This window comes from Morus notabilis, unplaced genomic scaffold (assembly GCF_000414095.1).
Source record: "Morus notabilis unplaced genomic scaffold, ASM41409v2 Scaffold498, whole genome shotgun sequence".
In the NCBI taxonomy this organism is placed as follows: Eukaryota; Viridiplantae; Streptophyta; class Magnoliopsida; order Rosales; family Moraceae; genus Morus; species Morus notabilis.
This window is the reverse complement of record NW_010358720.1, coordinates 11,279-29,153: the sequence shown is the minus strand read 5'-3', so window position 1 is coordinate 29,153 and position 17,875 is coordinate 11,279. Positions and strand designations below refer to the sequence as shown.

The 17,875-nt window shown below is 34.9% G+C and overlaps 3 protein-coding genes across 3 annotated transcripts; all 3 read right to left on the bottom strand.

The window, feature by feature from the left end:
• Positions 1 to 1,450: 1,450 nt before the first annotated feature.
• Positions 1,451 to 3,695, bottom strand: LOC21397021. The gene is made up of 7 exons (XM_024162408.1): positions 3,127 to 3,695; positions 2,542 to 2,575; positions 2,228 to 2,452; positions 2,064 to 2,153; positions 1,818 to 1,883; positions 1,616 to 1,707; positions 1,451 to 1,515 (listed from the first exon to the last, which is right to left on the bottom strand). Exons 1-7 carry the CDS (start codon positions 3,480 to 3,482, stop codon positions 1,464 to 1,466), a joined length of 915 nt encoding a protein of 304 aa, XP_024018176.1. The 5' UTR covers positions 3,483 to 3,695; the 3' UTR covers positions 1,451 to 1,463.
• Positions 3,696 to 4,820: 1,125 nt separating this feature from the next.
• On the bottom strand, positions 4,821 to 6,097 carry LOC21397019 (short-chain dehydrogenase reductase 3b). The gene is made up of 3 exons (XM_010093099.2): positions 6,034 to 6,097; positions 5,635 to 5,903; positions 4,821 to 5,534 (listed from the first exon to the last, which is right to left on the bottom strand). The coding sequence occupies exons 1-3, from the start codon at positions 6,045 to 6,047 to the stop codon at positions 5,029 to 5,031; spliced, it is 789 nt and encodes a 262-aa protein (XP_010091401.2). The 5' UTR covers positions 6,048 to 6,097; the 3' UTR covers positions 4,821 to 5,028.
• A 5,542-nt stretch (positions 6,098 to 11,639) lies between these two features.
• LOC21397018 (glycogen synthase kinase-3 homolog MsK-3) lies at positions 11,640 to 15,637 on the bottom strand. Its single transcript, XM_010093098.2, has 13 exons — positions 15,355 to 15,637; positions 14,403 to 14,607; positions 14,199 to 14,291; positions 14,044 to 14,103; positions 13,634 to 13,906; positions 13,434 to 13,508; positions 13,069 to 13,125; positions 12,845 to 12,985; positions 12,705 to 12,755; positions 12,476 to 12,571; positions 12,275 to 12,358; positions 12,096 to 12,198; positions 11,640 to 11,998 (listed from the first exon to the last, which is right to left on the bottom strand). The coding sequence occupies exons 2-13, from the start codon at positions 14,517 to 14,519 to the stop codon at positions 11,910 to 11,912; spliced, it is 1,239 nt and encodes a 412-aa protein (XP_010091400.1). The 5' UTR covers positions 14,520 to 14,607; positions 15,355 to 15,637; the 3' UTR covers positions 11,640 to 11,909.
• Between the last annotated feature and the right edge of the window lie 2,238 nt (positions 15,638 to 17,875).

Sequence of the window (17,875 nt, the reverse complement as noted above, 5' to 3'; positions counted from 1 at the left end):
TAAGAAATTAACAAGGGAATATTTATTTATTTAAGCGGATGGTAAGTAATATTTTTGAATTTTTTGCTTATGTTTTAATTTAATTTTTATTATTTTGTTTTTTGTTTATGTGTTTTCTTTCTCTCTTTCTCGATTTATTTATTCAACTCTCCCTTAAATTCATTCCATTAATTTTAGTAATTTAGCAGCATAATAAATCCAAATTTACACAAAATTGATATTTAGCAGCTTTTTCTCAAATTTTGGCTTTTAAATTTTATTATTTTCCGAAACTAGATTATTTCCCTCTTTCTTTAAATTTAGATTATTCTTGGAGCAGGTGATAATCGCAAGCTACTAGTTGTCTCTCCAGGAGGGATTTTCAATAAAATCAATACCCTTAAAATCAAATTAAACTGATCAGTTTCTATTCCGCTTATAAACTTTAACCAAGCATATATGAGTTGGTTTAGCAAAAAGTATATATGATTTGATTTGTTTTTTTATTAAAAAATTCAGCTGATTAAACTGTTTCAAGATAGATTAACCTTTTTTTTTTGTCTTTTTGTTTACGTGACGGTTTTCTCAATTAAATCGGTAAAAACTAGGTAATGTGGTTGATTTTTTTCCTCCAAAACGATCATGAACAACATCAATCTTTTTTCTAATACTTTCTTGAATAACTTCATCTCATTCTAGTGCTAATAGTTGCAATTTTTAGACTTTTGATGTTTGGAAATTCATTTAGTAAAAGTTAAACATCGAAGAAGCAGGATGGATGGAATGGAAGACATAACATCTAAAGTTAAGTTTAGCATATATAAAATACAAAAATTATTTTCTTAAAAGAATAATTGTAGAACCAAACTCCAAGTACGTGAAATTGTGGAACACAAACCTTTAGAGTAAGGGACAAAGCGAAGCGTTCCCTTCTTTATATACATCAGCAAAGCATCAAAACCAATAACATAAAATAAAAAAAAAAACAAATCTTCAATACCACTTCAAACCTTATGACTTTTGAGGTCAACAATGAAACTAATATGACCTTACTAAAGCATGGGGAAACCGTCTTGGTAGAATTGTGTATTTTGTTTTTATTATCAGTGCGTATATTCCATAGCAGGGTATGTGGACCACGGCCAGGAAAAAATACCTGTACAATAGACAAACACTTCTCTTTAGATTCTTTAAACACATAGTTCTAGGTGATAGAAAACAGGTTGATTATTGAATTTTCCTCTCCACTTTTAATTTTTTTTTTGGTAAATATCCTTTTTTTTTTTTTTTTATAATTCAATGCCATATAATTTGACCTTCATTGCACATCTCTCCCCTTTTAATGAAGTGAAAATATATAATAATGTCAGTTTTATCCTTTAAGCAGGGGGTAAAAAATTATTGTGTTAAGATTCTTATTAGATAAAAGTAACAATGGAAGAATAATTTTTCAAAAATAAATGAAAAATGGGTGCAGAGGGGTTTTACCACAAAGGAGCCCATGGTGTATCAAGCTCAAGAAAAGGATACGGCCACCTGCAATAGACAAAGTCATATGACTATATCTTGAACCCAAATGAGAGAATATTATTAATGTTTCTGAAAAATAGAACAATACATTTAATTTTGTTCCTACCATGAGAAACCACAGGCGTGGATGACCCATTGGAAAATGACATATAAACAGCTCCATAGCACAAAATATGATAGCCGGAACCAAGGAAAAGGCTGTAGAGCAAAGGAAAAACGTGGCACATTTAAAACCTCATATGGACATGTGTTCTGTAACATGTCATAATTTAGGATTTGTTTCTAAAATATAGCAGTGTTATACTTACTAGGCTATTTAGAGCAGTGTCCAGCAGAAGAAAAACTACGTTCAAAGTGTGCATGCAACCCATTAACTGCCACTCATTTCATACATACGTCAAGATAAATTAAGTCAGTGAGGAATGATTATATTAACATTAATAAATAACTAGAACAAATTGATGACAACATTCAACTTTGGGTAATTAGAGAGGTTTCAACTTTGTATATCAACAAGAAATTAAATTGTTGTGAGAATATAATTCTTCTCTTACCAAATTTAGTCCAAGACGGGCATTTGATAAAAATGGGACAATGACACACCAAAATACAATATCAGTGAGGATAACAGCTCCTGCACAAGTCTGTTACAACAACTGAATAATGCATCAGCCTTTGATCTGAACATAATTTAAGATCCAATAAACACACTGATTACCTGGAAAGAAATTTGCATAAGATATCCCCAAAATCCGGCTTTTTTCCGAATCTCTTGGCTTTGCAACTTGATCCCAACCTTGATTTCTTTTGCCTTGTGAGCATTACTGGTTTCAGTTCTTGTCTCTTCAATGCCACTCCTTAGGAAATCTATTGTTTCTTCATTTTCAGGATGAGGTTGGTTTGAGGAAAGCCAACATCCATATGCAGATACAATGATCCCCAACTACACATACAATTATAAATATACTTAAAAAAAACACATGATTATTTGTTGATAAGGGCAAAATATGAGAATGAGAAACGACGACATACCCCAAAATAGACTATGACTAATGCAAAAGTCCACCTGCAGAAAAGTTAAAAAGTACACAAAAAAGGAGTTGGAGATTAGGCCACTTATTTGATTGCCAACATAAAAGATCAAAACATGACATCTATTGAACTAGACACGTAGAAGAAAAGTGAATCTACTTAACAAATAAATGTTTTACACGCTTTCCTGTCTTAATTGCAGCTAAATGGCAGATAGAAATTCATCTTAATGATCAGTACAGGCAATATAAAGCAAAAACTTTGAATGAAGTAACATATGATGCAGTATTATGAGAGCAAATTGCTTCTGAAGTTCAACATGCCAAATTCTACTACTGACCTATCATTATTTCTCAAGTAGGTAGATAAGCTAAAGGCAATCTTTGAGTCTTGTCCACATATACCAGAGGAGAAAAGAATTACATAAAACATCAACCTTATGTGGTTGCAAGCCTTGCAGTAAATCTACTCACACATCCAATATTGAGGTCTATAATTCAAATCTCTCCACCCCAAGTTGAAAAAACGAAAGATTGAACTTCATCAAATTTTAAATGTCAAAGGTCAATTATGTGCATCACTTACTCGGTGTAGTAGAGGAAAATGGTTGCGTCCCATTCGACGACGTCCCAGGCCAAGAAGCCAGCCAAGACGAGAAAAGAGAGGAGGCGTGTTAGCAAGAGCCACTTAGGGTGAACTTCTTTCCAACAGCTCCTCCATAACTGGGAACCTCTCAGATGACCACTCTGCAATGCACTCACAAACGACTCGCTGACTGGCCGAGCCACTAGAAGGCTCTCATACATGGTGGTGCTGCTGCCGTCTTCTAATCTTGAAGAAGAGCCCCCTTCTTTCTTCAAAATCACCCATAAAGCACTGCACAAGGAGACCACTACAATGCCAAAAGACACAATATCATACCAATATAGCTGCAGTCCCATATGTCAGTCGTGTTGTTCCTTGAGATCCAAGTCTCAAGACTACCCAGATCTTCAATTCTTTAGAAGTGTTCGCCTTGGAGATTTCGATCATTATTGGATGCACTTTGCCGTGGTCCTTGAACTTTGTTTAGTTGGGAGAGACTAGTTACAGTTGATAGTTTGATATGGACTGTTAGTTTTGACTGTTTGGTCTTGTTTGGGTGGCCATTTTTTTTTTTTTAATATTTTTGTAAGGTTTGTTTTAGAGGTGTTAGTTATGTTGACGCAGGCATAAAAGATGGAAGGTGGCAGAGTAATTTGATAATGAAAAAAAGGAAGCATCAAATGTACGACAATTCCACCTTTCTACATATTTGAAGATGTTTGCTTCATTAAAATAATACAAAATTATGTTACTTTATTTAGTCAAATTGTGATTTGAAATGTCATCTTCAAGATCTGATCTTGGGTCCAAAGCATAGGAGGTAGGACATGTTCGTGAATATTAGAAGTTCCAACAAAGTAAAAGTAAATTTTTGATAGAAGTTCCAACATTGGAAGCTAGCATGTGTTTTAGAAGCCCACTTTGGAGAACAAAAAAAAAAAAAGTTAAAGATTTTGCGACATACATAGGTGGTATTGTAAATATTAAAAAAAAACGGTGGAAGTTATAGATTTCTTTAGTATTTTAGAATAAGTTAGACCTGATCAGATCAGCTTTGTCAAGTAGAAATTCACTACAACCTCCACAGTCCACATTCAACAATTTGACATAACAGTTTGGCTAGTTAGTAGAGTGTAAACTTGAGTTTCTTTGAGTGTGAGAATTGTATAGATTTTGAGATATAAAACTTGGAAAGATCAATATACACCACACCTGACACTAATGTATGACATGTAGTTACATTGAACAATATGTGAAATAATAATTCAATAGGCGATTAATTAGTGAACAGATAAGTTGAAATTAACACGTGCTTTGACACATGGAAATTGGAAAGTTTATATCATTTAATAATGATGTAGAAGACAGATTTCATGAGCTGAATCTGGCCAGGAAAAAATATATTAAAGTTAGATTAAGAATTAAGATACAATGCACTTGAAACCTACATTACAAGAAAAATGCAAATTTACTTGTACTTATTCAACACCAGAAAAGTTTGTCTTCTTTTGCATCACAAATTGGGGATTAATTATACCTCACAAACACAACCCCAAATGACGGGGAGAACAAGGGGGAAAAAAAAGTAGAAAATTATAAAATGGGGGAGACTCTAGACGTAATATGCAGACAAGACAAAAATGATGGTTCTATGAAATGGACAATCAATCCAAGAAAGGAAAAAAAAAAAAAAAAAAAAAGAAGGAAAGATAGCACTGCAGATCGCAAGGAAAATGCACATGGAAAGTGCTGGTAACAAGGTTTGACTTTGAAAGCAAAACTTATTTTTCTATAGTAATATATTAGAATTACAAAAGAAAATTAATGCCAAAAACATACACAGATTAAACATTGCGTTGGCTTTGCTAGAGCAGCTTAAAAAACTCCACCAAAAGCGCAGCCTCAAACGGCAGAGTAACCATGAGCAACAACCGTGAAGCCTCCATCCACAACCAAGTTGTGTCCACTCACATACTCCGACTCATCACTCGCAAGAAACAATGCAGCCTCCGCCACGTGCCTTGCCTTCAACGCCACCCCCTTCAAGTTCGCCGCTGCCGAGATATTCGTCTCCACCTCCTCCGGCTGCAGGTTGTACGCCCGACATGCCAGAGGCGTCGCCACCCCGTAAGGCGACACGCTGTTCACCCTGATACCGTGCGCCCCGAGCTCGCTGCAGGCTGTCCTGACCAGCCCCACCAGCGCGTGCTTTGACACTGAGTACGAGTGGGGGCCGGTGCCTCCAAGCGACGCCGACACACTCGCAGTGCAGATGAGCGACCCACGGGTGCCACGAGCCACCATAACCCGTGCCGCGTGCTTGAATGTCGCCGCAACGCCGCGTACGTTTGTCGCCATGGTGTGGTCGAAGCCGTCTAAGTCAAGGTCCATGATGCTTGTCAAAGGGCCTATATTATCAAGACAAAAATCGTCGTATCATTTTTAACATAAATAAATGTGTGTAAACAAACTAAAATTAGTATTCAAAATATTTAGCTGCATCCTTGCCTATTATCCCTGCGTTGCTGAATAAGATATCCAATTTGCCATACTTTTCCAATGTGTAATTCACCGTTGCCTCAACTTGCTTCTCGTCTCTAACGTCGCAGTGATGGTAAGTCACCTTTTCTGAGCCTATTGATTGAACTACTTGCTGGCCTAATCCGTCTTGTACATCGGCGGCCACGACGAAGGCCCCATTGGCGGCGAAGAGTCTCACCGTCTCCTCGCCTATGCCGCTGGCTGCGCCGGTGACAAGGGCCACTTTGCCCTCCAACCTGAGAGGTGATCATGGTGACCGTTTTTCATGTTGTAACAATGAGAGTGTAACAAAAGTACGCTGATTTTAGGCAAATCGAGTAGAAATGTAAGGTAAAGGACTAATAATAAAGAGAGAAATATTCTTACCTTGATTTGGACATATTGTTAAGGGAAGTCCCTGTTCTCTTTGAGAGTTGAGAAGGGCAATTTCTTAAACTTAATTCCAAATAAAAGGCTCTTGGATCTAGTGTCTATATATAGTGCATTACGCTCCCATGGTCCTATATATAAAAAAAAATATAGATTTAAGGTTTTAGAATAGGGTGCGGTGAGTTTAAGGCATTGGCATGTGAGCAGAAAATTCTATGACGTGATATTTATATAATTTTGATTTCTATATGTATACATGTTATCGATATTGAATAATTTGATTTCTATATATGGCTTTTCGTACTTCCATGGAAAGGCTGCCTTCAGCAATTTTCAGCGTTGTGAAACTATCTGAAACCATTGGAAATTGGTCTTCTTAATGCTAAGGAGTTCGGCGTCTGCAGTTATTCAAATTTTATTTATTTATTTATTTATTATTTAGTTTTGCCTGGATCCAGTGTCTGGCCATGACGAAATTAAGGCTTTTTTCTTTAAAAAAAGAAAAAAAAAATTAAATAAGATGGTGCAACTAGGCGTCTAGTTTATTGGATTCAACATGTCACACTGTTAGGATATTTTCAATTTCACATGGTTGACACAGGAAAGGTTTTGACCGTGGACATATAGAAAACAACATCAAGGTTAGGAAGCTACTTAATAATATTTTCAAGGGGATTGCTGCATACTTATTCGTGTAGAATTTAATTAACTAATGCACTTTAAGAAATGGGGATGTGTTTTAATATATGTAATCGCTTGAGATTGATAGTTAGAAACTTAAAATTAATCACATAATGGTTTAAGGAAAAAAAGTTACCTGGTTTAACATGATCCACACACCCGCCTCAAAATAGATATTAAAAACAAATATATATATATATAAAAAAAAATCTATTAATGTGATAGGATCCAATGTCCACGTGTCTATAAAACAGACCACATGCATTGCTTGAAGGCCATGCCATAGATTAGGTTCTAATATATATAGGCTGCGGTGCTCGAGCACTCTATCGGTCCTTCACTAATTAAGAAAGAAGCTTTGAACAATTTTGTAATAAGTACCAGGTTATACGGAGATGTTTTCAAGTTCATAAAACAATTGCACATGGGATTAATCATTCATATGCACCCCATCAGCCGAAAGCAGACTGATTAATACACATTACTTCATCAAAAAGTGCAAATAATTAGTTGGTCATTCCAAAAAAAAAAAAAAAAAAAAAAGGTCACATCTAATAAGTTTACCAATGAATTATGCCAACTCTTTTTCTTTTTTTTTTAATGAATAAAAAAACAAGTTGAATGGGCTAGGAGGAAAGTCAAATATTGGAATTGGGCTATAGATGGATCAAGCACGCATTGGGCCCATCCCCATTTCACTCGCTTTCGACCAAGGTTGTTGTCGTTTTAAATCTCATTGCCGCTTGTTCACTTCATTGTCATTTTTTTTCCCTATGTTCTAAAGGAAGATTTTCTAAACATTGCTACAATGGATCAATCAAATTGGTACAACCACCATCACAGTTTATAAAGATAATAGATACTTAATTTTATCAGTGTCAAGTACCTGTATGATATTCTAAAGACCAATAACAGACTCAATATCTTAAAATTATAAGTCCATTCTCATTATATAGATCGAAAGACTCGTCCTTTTTGTTTCTAAACCCAATATGGTACTAGGTTTTTTTTTTTTTTTTTTTGACTTAAGTTATGACGCCAGTGTCAACTAGAAATAAAGATTCTCGGTTCCTTCTATAGGTTTAAGACTGATCCTTCTGATTCCGAACCAATGTGAGACTAGGCCTTTTTTTAATTATTTTTTCCAAAGGTTGAACACATTTTTGGTGTCGAAAGATAACGACTGCGATGGAAAAGAGGAAGCTACGTTAACAACCTCAGTCAAACTAAAAGGTGATCAAGAAATGAATATCAGTGTGTAGAGAACTTGATGTTCTCGTTAGGGAGCAAGTACGAAGATTGGGGACTTTACCAATAGTACTATAGTGATGCAAGAACCACTGGATCATCTTCTTTTTCGTGTTAGAAATATTTAGAAATACAAATAATAAAAGTGGAATCCATAGATTGTACCTACATCCATAACAGTTAGACTCAAAAGCTTGTCAGAAATAATCACGATCTCAAGAGTAATAGAATTTTGAAAGTAGGATAATTTGGCTAGTCTATTCAAGCCCTAGTATCCATGCAAGATACCATTCTCATGAACTCCATTGTAGATCAAAACATTTACGTATAATTTTCTTCACTGTCTTCTTCCCACATATAAGAAAACATGTAGATAGAAGTTAATTTGATATAGAAACATAAGCCAAAAAAATAAAAAAAAATAAAAAACCTAAACGGTTGGAAGATAAGCAAAAAAAAATGCATATATTGACACGTCTGAAGTAGAAAAATCGATAGATATGTTGACACATCAAAAATTACAAAATCGACTACAATCATAAAACTGATAAGAACGACAATGTGTAATTTACTTTAGCTTTGATGTTTGTTTTCATTCCCTAAAACGCAGTACTTATTGTGTAATTTCTATTCAATCAATGGTTGAATAAAAAGTGAACTAGTTAAATAGTCATTTAATTTTAAAACTGGTATTAATTAAGATTTTCTCTCCTTAACTTATCTATCTCAATGTTCTAAAATTTAATTTTTAGATTATTATCCATGATATCCCTTGAATTTTAAAGTTATTCTCATATCACTCCCTGAACTTTAAAAACTCTCATTTTGTCCCTTAACTTTGAATTGTTTTCACTTAACTCCTTCTGTTGTAATTTTTGTTAAAAACAAATATAAAAAAAAAAAAGAATAACGAAGTTATTTGGTCTTTTTGTTTGGATTTCTGTTAAAAAGAAACAGATAAAAACTACATGATCACACTTAACTTTCTCTTTCAAAAATTTCAACAAAAGAGGATAAATGAGAACAATTCAAAGTTTATGGGGTAAATTGAGAGTTTTTAAAATTTAAGAGGCAAATTAAGAATAACCCAAAATTTAAGGGGTGCTGTTGAGAATAATCCTTAATTTTAATACCACCATCCCATTATAAAAACATATTCTTCTATTGACCCTAATGCAACTCACTCATTAATTAAAGGAAAAAAAAAAAAAAGAGCCTCCTACTAACTCCTATTTGATCTATGTTATACTATTTTGTTGATCTGATCATGGGTAAAACGTTTGAGATCTTTTATGTTATAATAGTATTGATGTTTAAGTATTTTATAAAGTTGAATGCTTACTCATCAAAATAAAATAAAAAAATAAAGTAATCCATAAAGTTTACTTTTATTTTATTATTTTAGTAATCAATCATATACCGAAGTTAAAATTATTTGAATGTTAGTCATACATCGAATAAAATACTCACGTTAAACATCGAGAGACGAAAAATAACTTTAGAAAATATTTGAATTTAGTTTTAAAAACATTATAAATGATTAAATAGAGGGGTATTTTAGTCAAAACATATAGTATTCCAATTATTTCAAAAATGGAATTTGAATAAGTTATCTCTTGTTTGCAGATGATAGTGTAATTTTCAGTAAAGCCGATCTCCGAAGTTGTAGGGCTATGAAGGATGTCTTGGCAACCTATGAGAAAGCTTCGGGACAGGTAATTAATTTGCAAAAGTCTATGATCACGTTTAGTCCAAATGCGTCTGATGAGGTAAGAAGTGAAATTTCTGATGTCTTGGGGTTAGCTTCTGACAATTCCCATAATAGATATCTTGGCTTACCTGCTTTCATAGGCCGAGATAAACTTTGCAGGGCAAAACTCGATTGGGGGGATGGGATTCCGGGACCTTGCGGCTTTTAATCGGGCTCTTCTCTCCAAACAAGCATGGCGGCTTTTAATAAAGTAACAATCCGAGGCTCAGAAATTACAAAGGCCATGGATAAAAAGCCAAATATTTCCACCCAACAGATCTTTTCGAGGCTCGGATAGGCTGCAACCCCTCTTTTGTTTGGAGAAGCATTGTTTGTGCGGAGAGGGGTTTGATGGCAAATTGGCAATGGTGCTTCTGTTCGGGTTTTTAAAGACCAAAACCAACTTTGTTGCAATCGGAACACTGATGCGCTGCTGGTTTCTTCTCTTATCTTTAAAGGAGAGTGGGATTATTGACTGAGGTCATTTTCGGGATTCCTCTAGGTTCTTCTAGGGGAGACGACATTCTGGTGTGGCATTATGATAGTAAGGGAGAGTACACTGTCCGTTCTGGTTACAAGCTCGAAATGGTTTCAAGAGGCGAGAGTAGTAGTTATTTGGAAGGCCAGAATTCCTAATAAAGTTAAAAGTCCATGTTCATGAAGGAATTCCCACACTCTCCCGCTTGAGAAGTAGAGGGATTGATTGTGAGGAGTGTTGTGTTCGATGTGGAGGAAAGTGTTATTCATGTTTTTAAGCAGTGTGTTTGGGCACAGGAGATCTGGTAAAACAGTTCCCTTTGGCCTATAATTCAAAGTTTCAAGGACTGCACACGTCAGGGTAAAAGTGAAGACTTAAAAGAGATTTTTTGTATGCTACTTTGGAGCATTTGGACATCTCGCGACGCATCAACAGTGCTTTGAAGAACCTTCAGTGTGTGTTGCACGAGCTGGTAGATTGTTGGGTGAGTTCCAGCGCGTCTGTATCGAGTTTGTTGGTGATGATGGCGCCAATACATCTTGACTTTCCTCTGGAGTGCAGCTAGCCGTTTGGGAGGATTTGGGATAGTTTGTTTCCTTTTCATTGGGAGCTTGAGAGACGTCCGAATGAGCCTCGACAATGTCTACAGAACCGATGGAGGCCACCACCGGTCGATTTTGTTAAAATAAACGTGGCTGCCTCAGTAAAAATGACTGGTGATTGGGTGGGAGTTGGAGCAGTCATACGTGATTCAAATGGTTATGTTTTGAGTGCTTTGGCAAAAGCAAGTCCCGGGACACTTTGATCCCTACTTGGCGGAGTGCATGGCTGTTCGTGAAGGGATCAAGCTAGCAAGGTTATGTGGTTTCTCAAGTTGGATTTTAGAGACAGATGCTATCAATATCGATGTTGTCCGTGCCCTTCAAGCTTGTTCACCGCGCTCCCCTGAGGCAAATATCATCTTGGATATTGCAAATTTTGTATCTAAAGCTTTTAGTGGTAATGTTTGCTACATCTCCCGAAGCAGGAATCAGGTAGCCAACTATTTGACTAATCTTGCTTTTTTACGTTCAACGTCGTCTCTTTGGATTGATGTTATCCCTCTATTGTATTAGGGACCTTATTCCCATTTCATTGTATTCCTACTCTTCATATTCTCATTTCATTCATCAAACTAAACATCACCTTAGATCTGAAACTTTGTTACGTCCTCGCTTAATTTTGTTTTTAATTTAATTCGTGAAGAATGAAGATGCCCACACCTTGCGAAGAATTAATACCAGTTTCTGAACACTTGGCATTAGAATTTAGAACCAACTACCAACTGGTGAGAAATCATGTTTTTTCTTTAGTTTCTCTTTATTCAGGCTTATCGGAGAATTGGCTTTGAAAAACACACTTGAATTCGGATTTCTGATGCGTACCTATTGTCAGGAAGTTGAAAAGTTCATAAAATAAGATTTTTTTTTTCTCTTTTTAACAGCCCAAAGATGTTAAGGAGCACAGTGCACATAAGCAGTACTTCTTTACCTGCCTTCTACATACAAATAATAAAGTAATGTATAGATGCAACAACAAATAAAGGTAACGAATAAACAAGGAGAGATCACAGCAGCTTCAAATTATGACCAAATTAGATTTGAACACTTTGGCTACTTTTTCTACAATATAAAGACAATTTTTTTTTTTCTTTCCTGCGAGAAGCAGACAATATCACTAAGAAGAAGATCCGAGGAAGCCACACTGCTTTTTAGCATGATCCGGTATTAGCTTTACAAGCATCTCCGCTGGTACACCCTTCAGTTCTGATTGATATCAACAACGTCAACAATCATCAGTTTATATCTAGTAACATAAACAATTAAATAGTCGAAAGAACAACACAACAACATTAATCCTCACCGTGAGACTTAAAGTTAAATAATGGAGGAAGATAACGTCCGTTCGGCAGGCGGGTGTTCGGGTCTCGCAGCTCATCGAAAAACGGATGGACTAAAGCCTCTAACTGAATTGTAATGCAAGTATTAACAACTAAGCACATGTCATAATAAGGAAACAACAGACCCCAATATAATACTTACAGCCGTGCTTCTAAGGTTTGGTGAGTACTGTAGTAGTCTTGAGACAAGATCCACGGCTTCAGGTGGCATTCGCTTGTGGAATATCTGTGTTCAATAATAGAATTAAGTCCTGATTTTGATTTGACTTTTTCAACCAAAAAAAAAGGAACAAAATATAATGAATAAACATCATTGTATATATCATGTTGAGAAAGCAAATACCTTATGCCATGGATGGGCTTTAATTTGGGGAAATTTGAACTCTGTGTAGTGAGGATTCATGCACTTGATTTCCTCCCTTGTTGGGGTGCCTAACACCTGCAAGAGATGATAAAAATTCAGAAAATCTGTAGAGAGGTGATAACTGGATATTTGTCACATCTTTTGCCAAATATCTGCCATTCTTTTCATTTAAAAAAAATAGAAATAAAAACATCGCATTCGCGTTCACCTTAATTATTTCGACGAGCTGATCAACTCCACTATCTCCCGGAAAGAGAGGCTGGGAAAAGCAAAGTAACTTATAAGATTCATTTGAATAGATAAAACAAAAGATAAACAAAATCGACCAAATAGAAACACAACACTCACCTGTCCAAGCATCAATTCAGCTAGAACACAGCCAGCAGACCAGATATCAATTGCTGTACTGTACTCAGTTGCCCCAAATATCAGCTCAGGTGCTCGATAGTACCTAGAGCAGATGTAAGATATATTTGGCTCCCCTCTCACCTGCAAATTTATACCCAAATTCAGTATTATAGGTCATTATAGCCAAAATAAATTATCACAAGTCAGGATGAACAGAAACAAACCAAGACTTTAGCACTTCCAAAATCGCAAAGTTTAAGTTGGTGAGTATGAGGATTGACCTGTTACAAAGAGAAAAATAAAGACAATTCAGTCATACTAATTCCCTTAATCTGTACACAGCTAAAACACGTCATGCTACTTTCTTTTATACGCTAAAGAAGCTAGTTACAAGGAAACACGTGCTTTATGGCCATATACAGACTTAATTCACATACATACACATACCTTACTTAGTGTTCCCCAGTTTGACTTACATGATTCCAATGGGTTACCAAAATCCCTTAATTATTAAAGTTCCCCTTTCTCCAAACTTCAAGTATATTAATCTATGCAAGAAAACGTACATTAAGAACAAATGCCGACTTACCAACAAATTTTGAGGCTTTATGTCCCTGTGACACACTCCAATGCTGTTGTGAATGTAATTAAGTGCTCTACAAATCTAGAAAAGTAAAACAATAAAATTATGTAAGTTTCATAATGGTTTCACTATACCGCTATGTATGTCCAAGAATTCTTTCTTCAGTTCCTCAATGGAATTAAAGCAGAACTAGAGTCAACATATACCTGGTAAAAATAGAGTTTAACGTATATCAACGGCATCCTTTGGTTCATCTTGGAGTAGTGTTTAATCACCCGATGGACCGTCTCAGGGACATACTCAAGTACAAGATTAAGATAGAGCTCGTCTTTTTCAGTAGTTGAAAAGAAACAGTGCTTCAGAGACACAACATTTGGGTGGTCTAGAAGACGCATGGTTTGCAACTCCCGATTCTTGTACCTCTTGTCTTGAAGAACTTTTTTAATGGCAACCGTTTCCCCAGTTTCCAAGCACTTTGCCTGCAGAACCTCAATAAAGCTTCGCTCAGGATCTTGAACAGAACCATGATATCAAAATAACCCAATCACAGCGTCAAGCACTTGACTACAATTACTAAACTCGCTAAAATTTATGCCTCTGTAATGTAGCGACGCACCTGGAAAACTACTCCAAAAGATCCATGTCCAACAACACGCTCAGCCATATAGCTTATCGTCTACAATCATCAACGGAATATCATATCAGTACACTGGACGTTTTGCAACAATTACACATATTTCCAGAACAGGAAAAAAATGTCGAAAAAATAACCTGCTTTGGCTGGCCATTTTTTCCACCAATTGTAGTGACAATAATATGACCTGTCTCCGTCCCATTTCCATCAACAATGGTTGCTTCCACTTCCTATAAGAAAGAATTCACACGAATTATTTCATCCCTATAAAGATACAGCTTCACCAAAATCACGAATACATACATAGCCTAGGAAGAAAACAGAAAGATATGGTTTTTTACCTTTTCATCTCTAATTTTCATGTCATTCATCTCATCAGGCAATCTATCAACACCAGCAGCGTTCCCACTGGATTCTCTTACAACGCCAGAAGCAGGAACTACGCTTACAGACGCCATTGGCTCAAAGGGAAAGGAGGAAAAAAAAAAAAAAAAAAAACTCCCAATAATCCTTCTCTAAATTTCAGTAAAGCAAATCAATTATTACCTGCAAAGTACAATAAGATCGTGTAAGAATAGGCAAATAACAGAAAAACATAATTGACGTGCAACGATACATTAGCTAGGAATAACTGCATTTAAATTTCACAATAATAAAGGCTCATTTTTTGGATGCATAAAGAGGGAAAAATAAAAAGTGAAAAGGGTCAATGAACAACGTTCGGCTGCGATAACTAACATGTAAAAGTGCGAGCTAGCCTGCAACTATATAACTCAATACTCGACCAAAAATAAACATTTTAGGAGACAAGTGGGCTTATTTGAAAAGGAAAAAAAAAATACAATGCTAAATTTGCACGAAATAAAGAAAAAAATTACTTTTCTTTCTAATGTTACTGAAAGCAAAAAATAAAAAAAATAAAAAAATAAAAAAATAAAAATAAAATAAGAACTGCCAAAATCAGCCTAGTAAAGGAGAATCTAAGCGCCTCTCTATCGGCAATCAAACGATCGGACAAGGCTCTCCGTCACACATCGGAGACAACACGAAAAAACTGAAAACGGGAAGGAAACAATTATGAAAAATGAGATAAAAAGTAGAATAAGATGATGAGAAACCCTAGAAAAGGATCTATATCTATATGGAAAAATCAGCCAATTTTGGAGGGAAATGGTTAACCATAAATAACGACAAAAGGAAAAACCTGATCCAAAAGCCAAGCACATCACAAACACAAACACATTTTACAAAAAAAAAAAAAAAAGAAAAAAGAAAAAAAGAAGAGAAATTTACCAATGAAAGGATTGAGTGTGTAAAGGAAGCGAAAGTGGAGGCGGATTCATGACGCGAAAAAAATGGAGGAAGGAAGAAAGATGGGTAGATAGATAGATAGATCTAAAAGGATTAAGATTTGAGAAGTAAATCGGTTTGCTTTGATCTTCACTTGTTCAAAAAGGAAGATTGATTTTAGAGAGAGAAAAGGGAAAGAGAGAGGGAGAGAAAATGTGAAAAATGAAACGCATTGATTGGGGGTGACGGTGTTGGTAAAGAAGACTATGGGAAAGGGTGATGGATTGGTGGACAGACGGTCAAAAAAACACACACCGAAAGAGCCCTGCCCAGTCAACTGCTCAGCCCCCAAAAAAACGTGAAGGAGTTTTTCATTAATTTATTAATTAAAATTAACTCGTCGCTTGCTTTTGCTCGCTTTTTGCTTTGGAGATTCAACTTTCAACAGTCTTCTTCTGCTTTTTGACCGTTCAACTCAACCCATCCCCATCCCCCACCCGCTGGGCCCCACATCCCTCCCACCCTTTCAAAATTTTCATTTATTAAGGCAGTTGCTGTTGTTTCTTTTCTTACTAATGGGCCAATCCTACTTTTCCCTCTTTTCTTATTGGGTTAGACCTGGAATTGGAACTGCTCTTGCTCACTGCTCCACAATCACGATGAGGCCTTAATTATTGGACAGCATTTTTCTTTTTCATAATAAAGAGTTATCAGCATTATTAGGCACCGAATTCTTCATAGATTATTTTTCAATTTTTGATTTTTTTTTTTTGGATATTTTTGATCCTTCACACTAAGTCATTCGTTAATTTTAAAGATGTAGAAGAGCAAAACATTAGATTTCATTTAAAGAAAATGAAAATATGTCTTTTCATATTCAAAGTACACTACCTACTTGACTGGTCCAACAAATTTGAACAATAACGTCTCTTATTATTATTATTGTTATTGGTTAGTTCTTACTGGTGGCCCTAGAAAATTGCATTAAATTCAGTTGAATACTTGTTTAATTATGTTTCTTGACAATCCATATTATATATGAATGTGAATCCAACCTCACCCTTATAAATGAGTTTAATATTAGGCATGTCATGCATGGCAGTTTTGGGATAGACTCTAAGCGAATTAATATTAATATTAATAGTAATAAATAAAATCCAACAAAATTAATGGCCCCACGGCTCATGTAGTGCCACGTTAGTCCTACAATTATTAATGACTACCCAAAAAAAATGGCTCGTGGCATTTTCTTTGGAACTATAACATGTTCATTTTGATAATTTCTTGGACACTTCTTCTTTTATTTATTATTATTTTTTTGTACTTTAGAAGAATCCTTTATTGGACACTTAGCCAGATTTCCAATCTATGCTATTTTGTTACTCGCCAAAAACAAAAGATCCACCATATTTTGATTTTTTTTCCCCTTTTTACGGTATTTTTTTTTTCCTGGCTTCAAGGATAATGGTTTGTTTGTGTCTAGACTACAAGCAACGGTATGTATTTTCTACTAATTATGATGATAATTAACATTTTTCATCTTGCATAAGGAACAAAAAAAAAAAACTGTTATTTTTCTTAAACCACTTTAAAAGTTAGAATTCCACGAGTTAGAAAGGTTTCTCTAGTTTTTATATATATATGTATATATTTATTCTTTAATTATTTTTGGCTAAAGAATTCTACTTGTTAGTTGTTACTTTCATCTAACTCACTCTATTTTTCTTCTTTCCGTAGCTAACAATATTAAACCCAGGAGGACAGTTGTTAGGTCTCTACGTAAGTCTTTTTAACTGCAATGATAATCTTTTTTTTGGCTATAAAAGGAGAAAAAAGAATCCTGTGTAATAAAACAAAAAATATACTCTTTTTAATGCTGATAACGTGTTTAATACAACTTTTATAACTGCAATGATAATCTTTTTTTTTTCCTTTATTTTGAACTTAGGTGTGGTTTTGCTTGCTGAAAATCAAATAGTTATATAATAATACTTTTTTTTTTTTGCTCTGAATACCAAGAAGTTACATTAGTATTGGATTTTTTTTTTTTTTTGCTTTTTTCATTTAAATATTGCGAGGAATCTAGTGGAATCCACAACTACCGAGTTAATTAGTAAATAAATCTAACTTATGCAATTTTTTTTAAAAAAAAATCCAACTTATGCAAATTATAAAAAATAATATATTAAGGGATCATTCGATGCTTTGAATTTGTTTAAAGCTTGACTAGTTTTGAGTCATATGGATCATTGTTGATGTTTGTAGTTCCTTAAATTAAAATATATATTTTCCTAAAAAAAATACTTAAATAGAGAAAAAGAACAAAAGAATATTAGAGATAAGATATCGATTGCCGAATTTCCAATATTGAAGATAGATAAGAGTTACCCCATGGCATATTTTTCATTTGATGCATTCCACGAGGAATTCGATTTTTTTTAATAAAAAAAAAGGACCAAATATAAATTCAACCAATATCACATCTAATCTAAACAATGAACTCGTTCAAACTTCAAAGTTAGGA

Excerpts from the sequence above, each read along its gene's own strand:
- LOC21397021 (XM_024162408.1), bottom strand. The coding sequence starts at position 3,482 with ATGGGACTGCAGCTATATTGGTATGATATTGTGTCTTTTGGCATTGTA. Across the intron at positions 2,154-2,227 it reads TTATGCAAATTTCTTTCCAG|ACTTGTGCAGGAGCTGTTAT; the intron begins GTAATCAGTGTG and ends TTGTTGTAACAG. Across the intron at positions 1,516-1,615 it reads CACGCCTGTGGTTTCTCATG|GTGGCCGTATCCTTTTCTTG; the intron begins GTAGGAACAAAA and ends TGTCTATTGCAG.
- LOC21397018 (XM_010093098.2), bottom strand. The coding sequence starts at position 14,519 with ATGGCGTCTGTAAGCGTAGTTCCTGCTTCTGGCGTTGTAAGAGAATCC. Across the intron at positions 12,756-12,844 it reads CTGAATTGATGCTTGGACAG|CCTCTCTTTCCGGGAGATAG; the intron begins GTGAGTGTTGTG and ends TGCTTTTCCCAG. Across the intron at positions 12,572-12,704 it reads AGCTCGTCGAAATAATTAAG|GTGTTAGGCACCCCAACAAG; the intron begins GTGAACGCGAAT and ends CATCTCTTGCAG.
- LOC21397019 (XM_010093099.2), bottom strand. Across the intron at positions 5,535-5,634 it reads CAGCAACGCAGGGATAATAG|GCCCTTTGACAAGCATCATG; the intron begins GCAAGGATGCAG and ends TTGATAATATAG.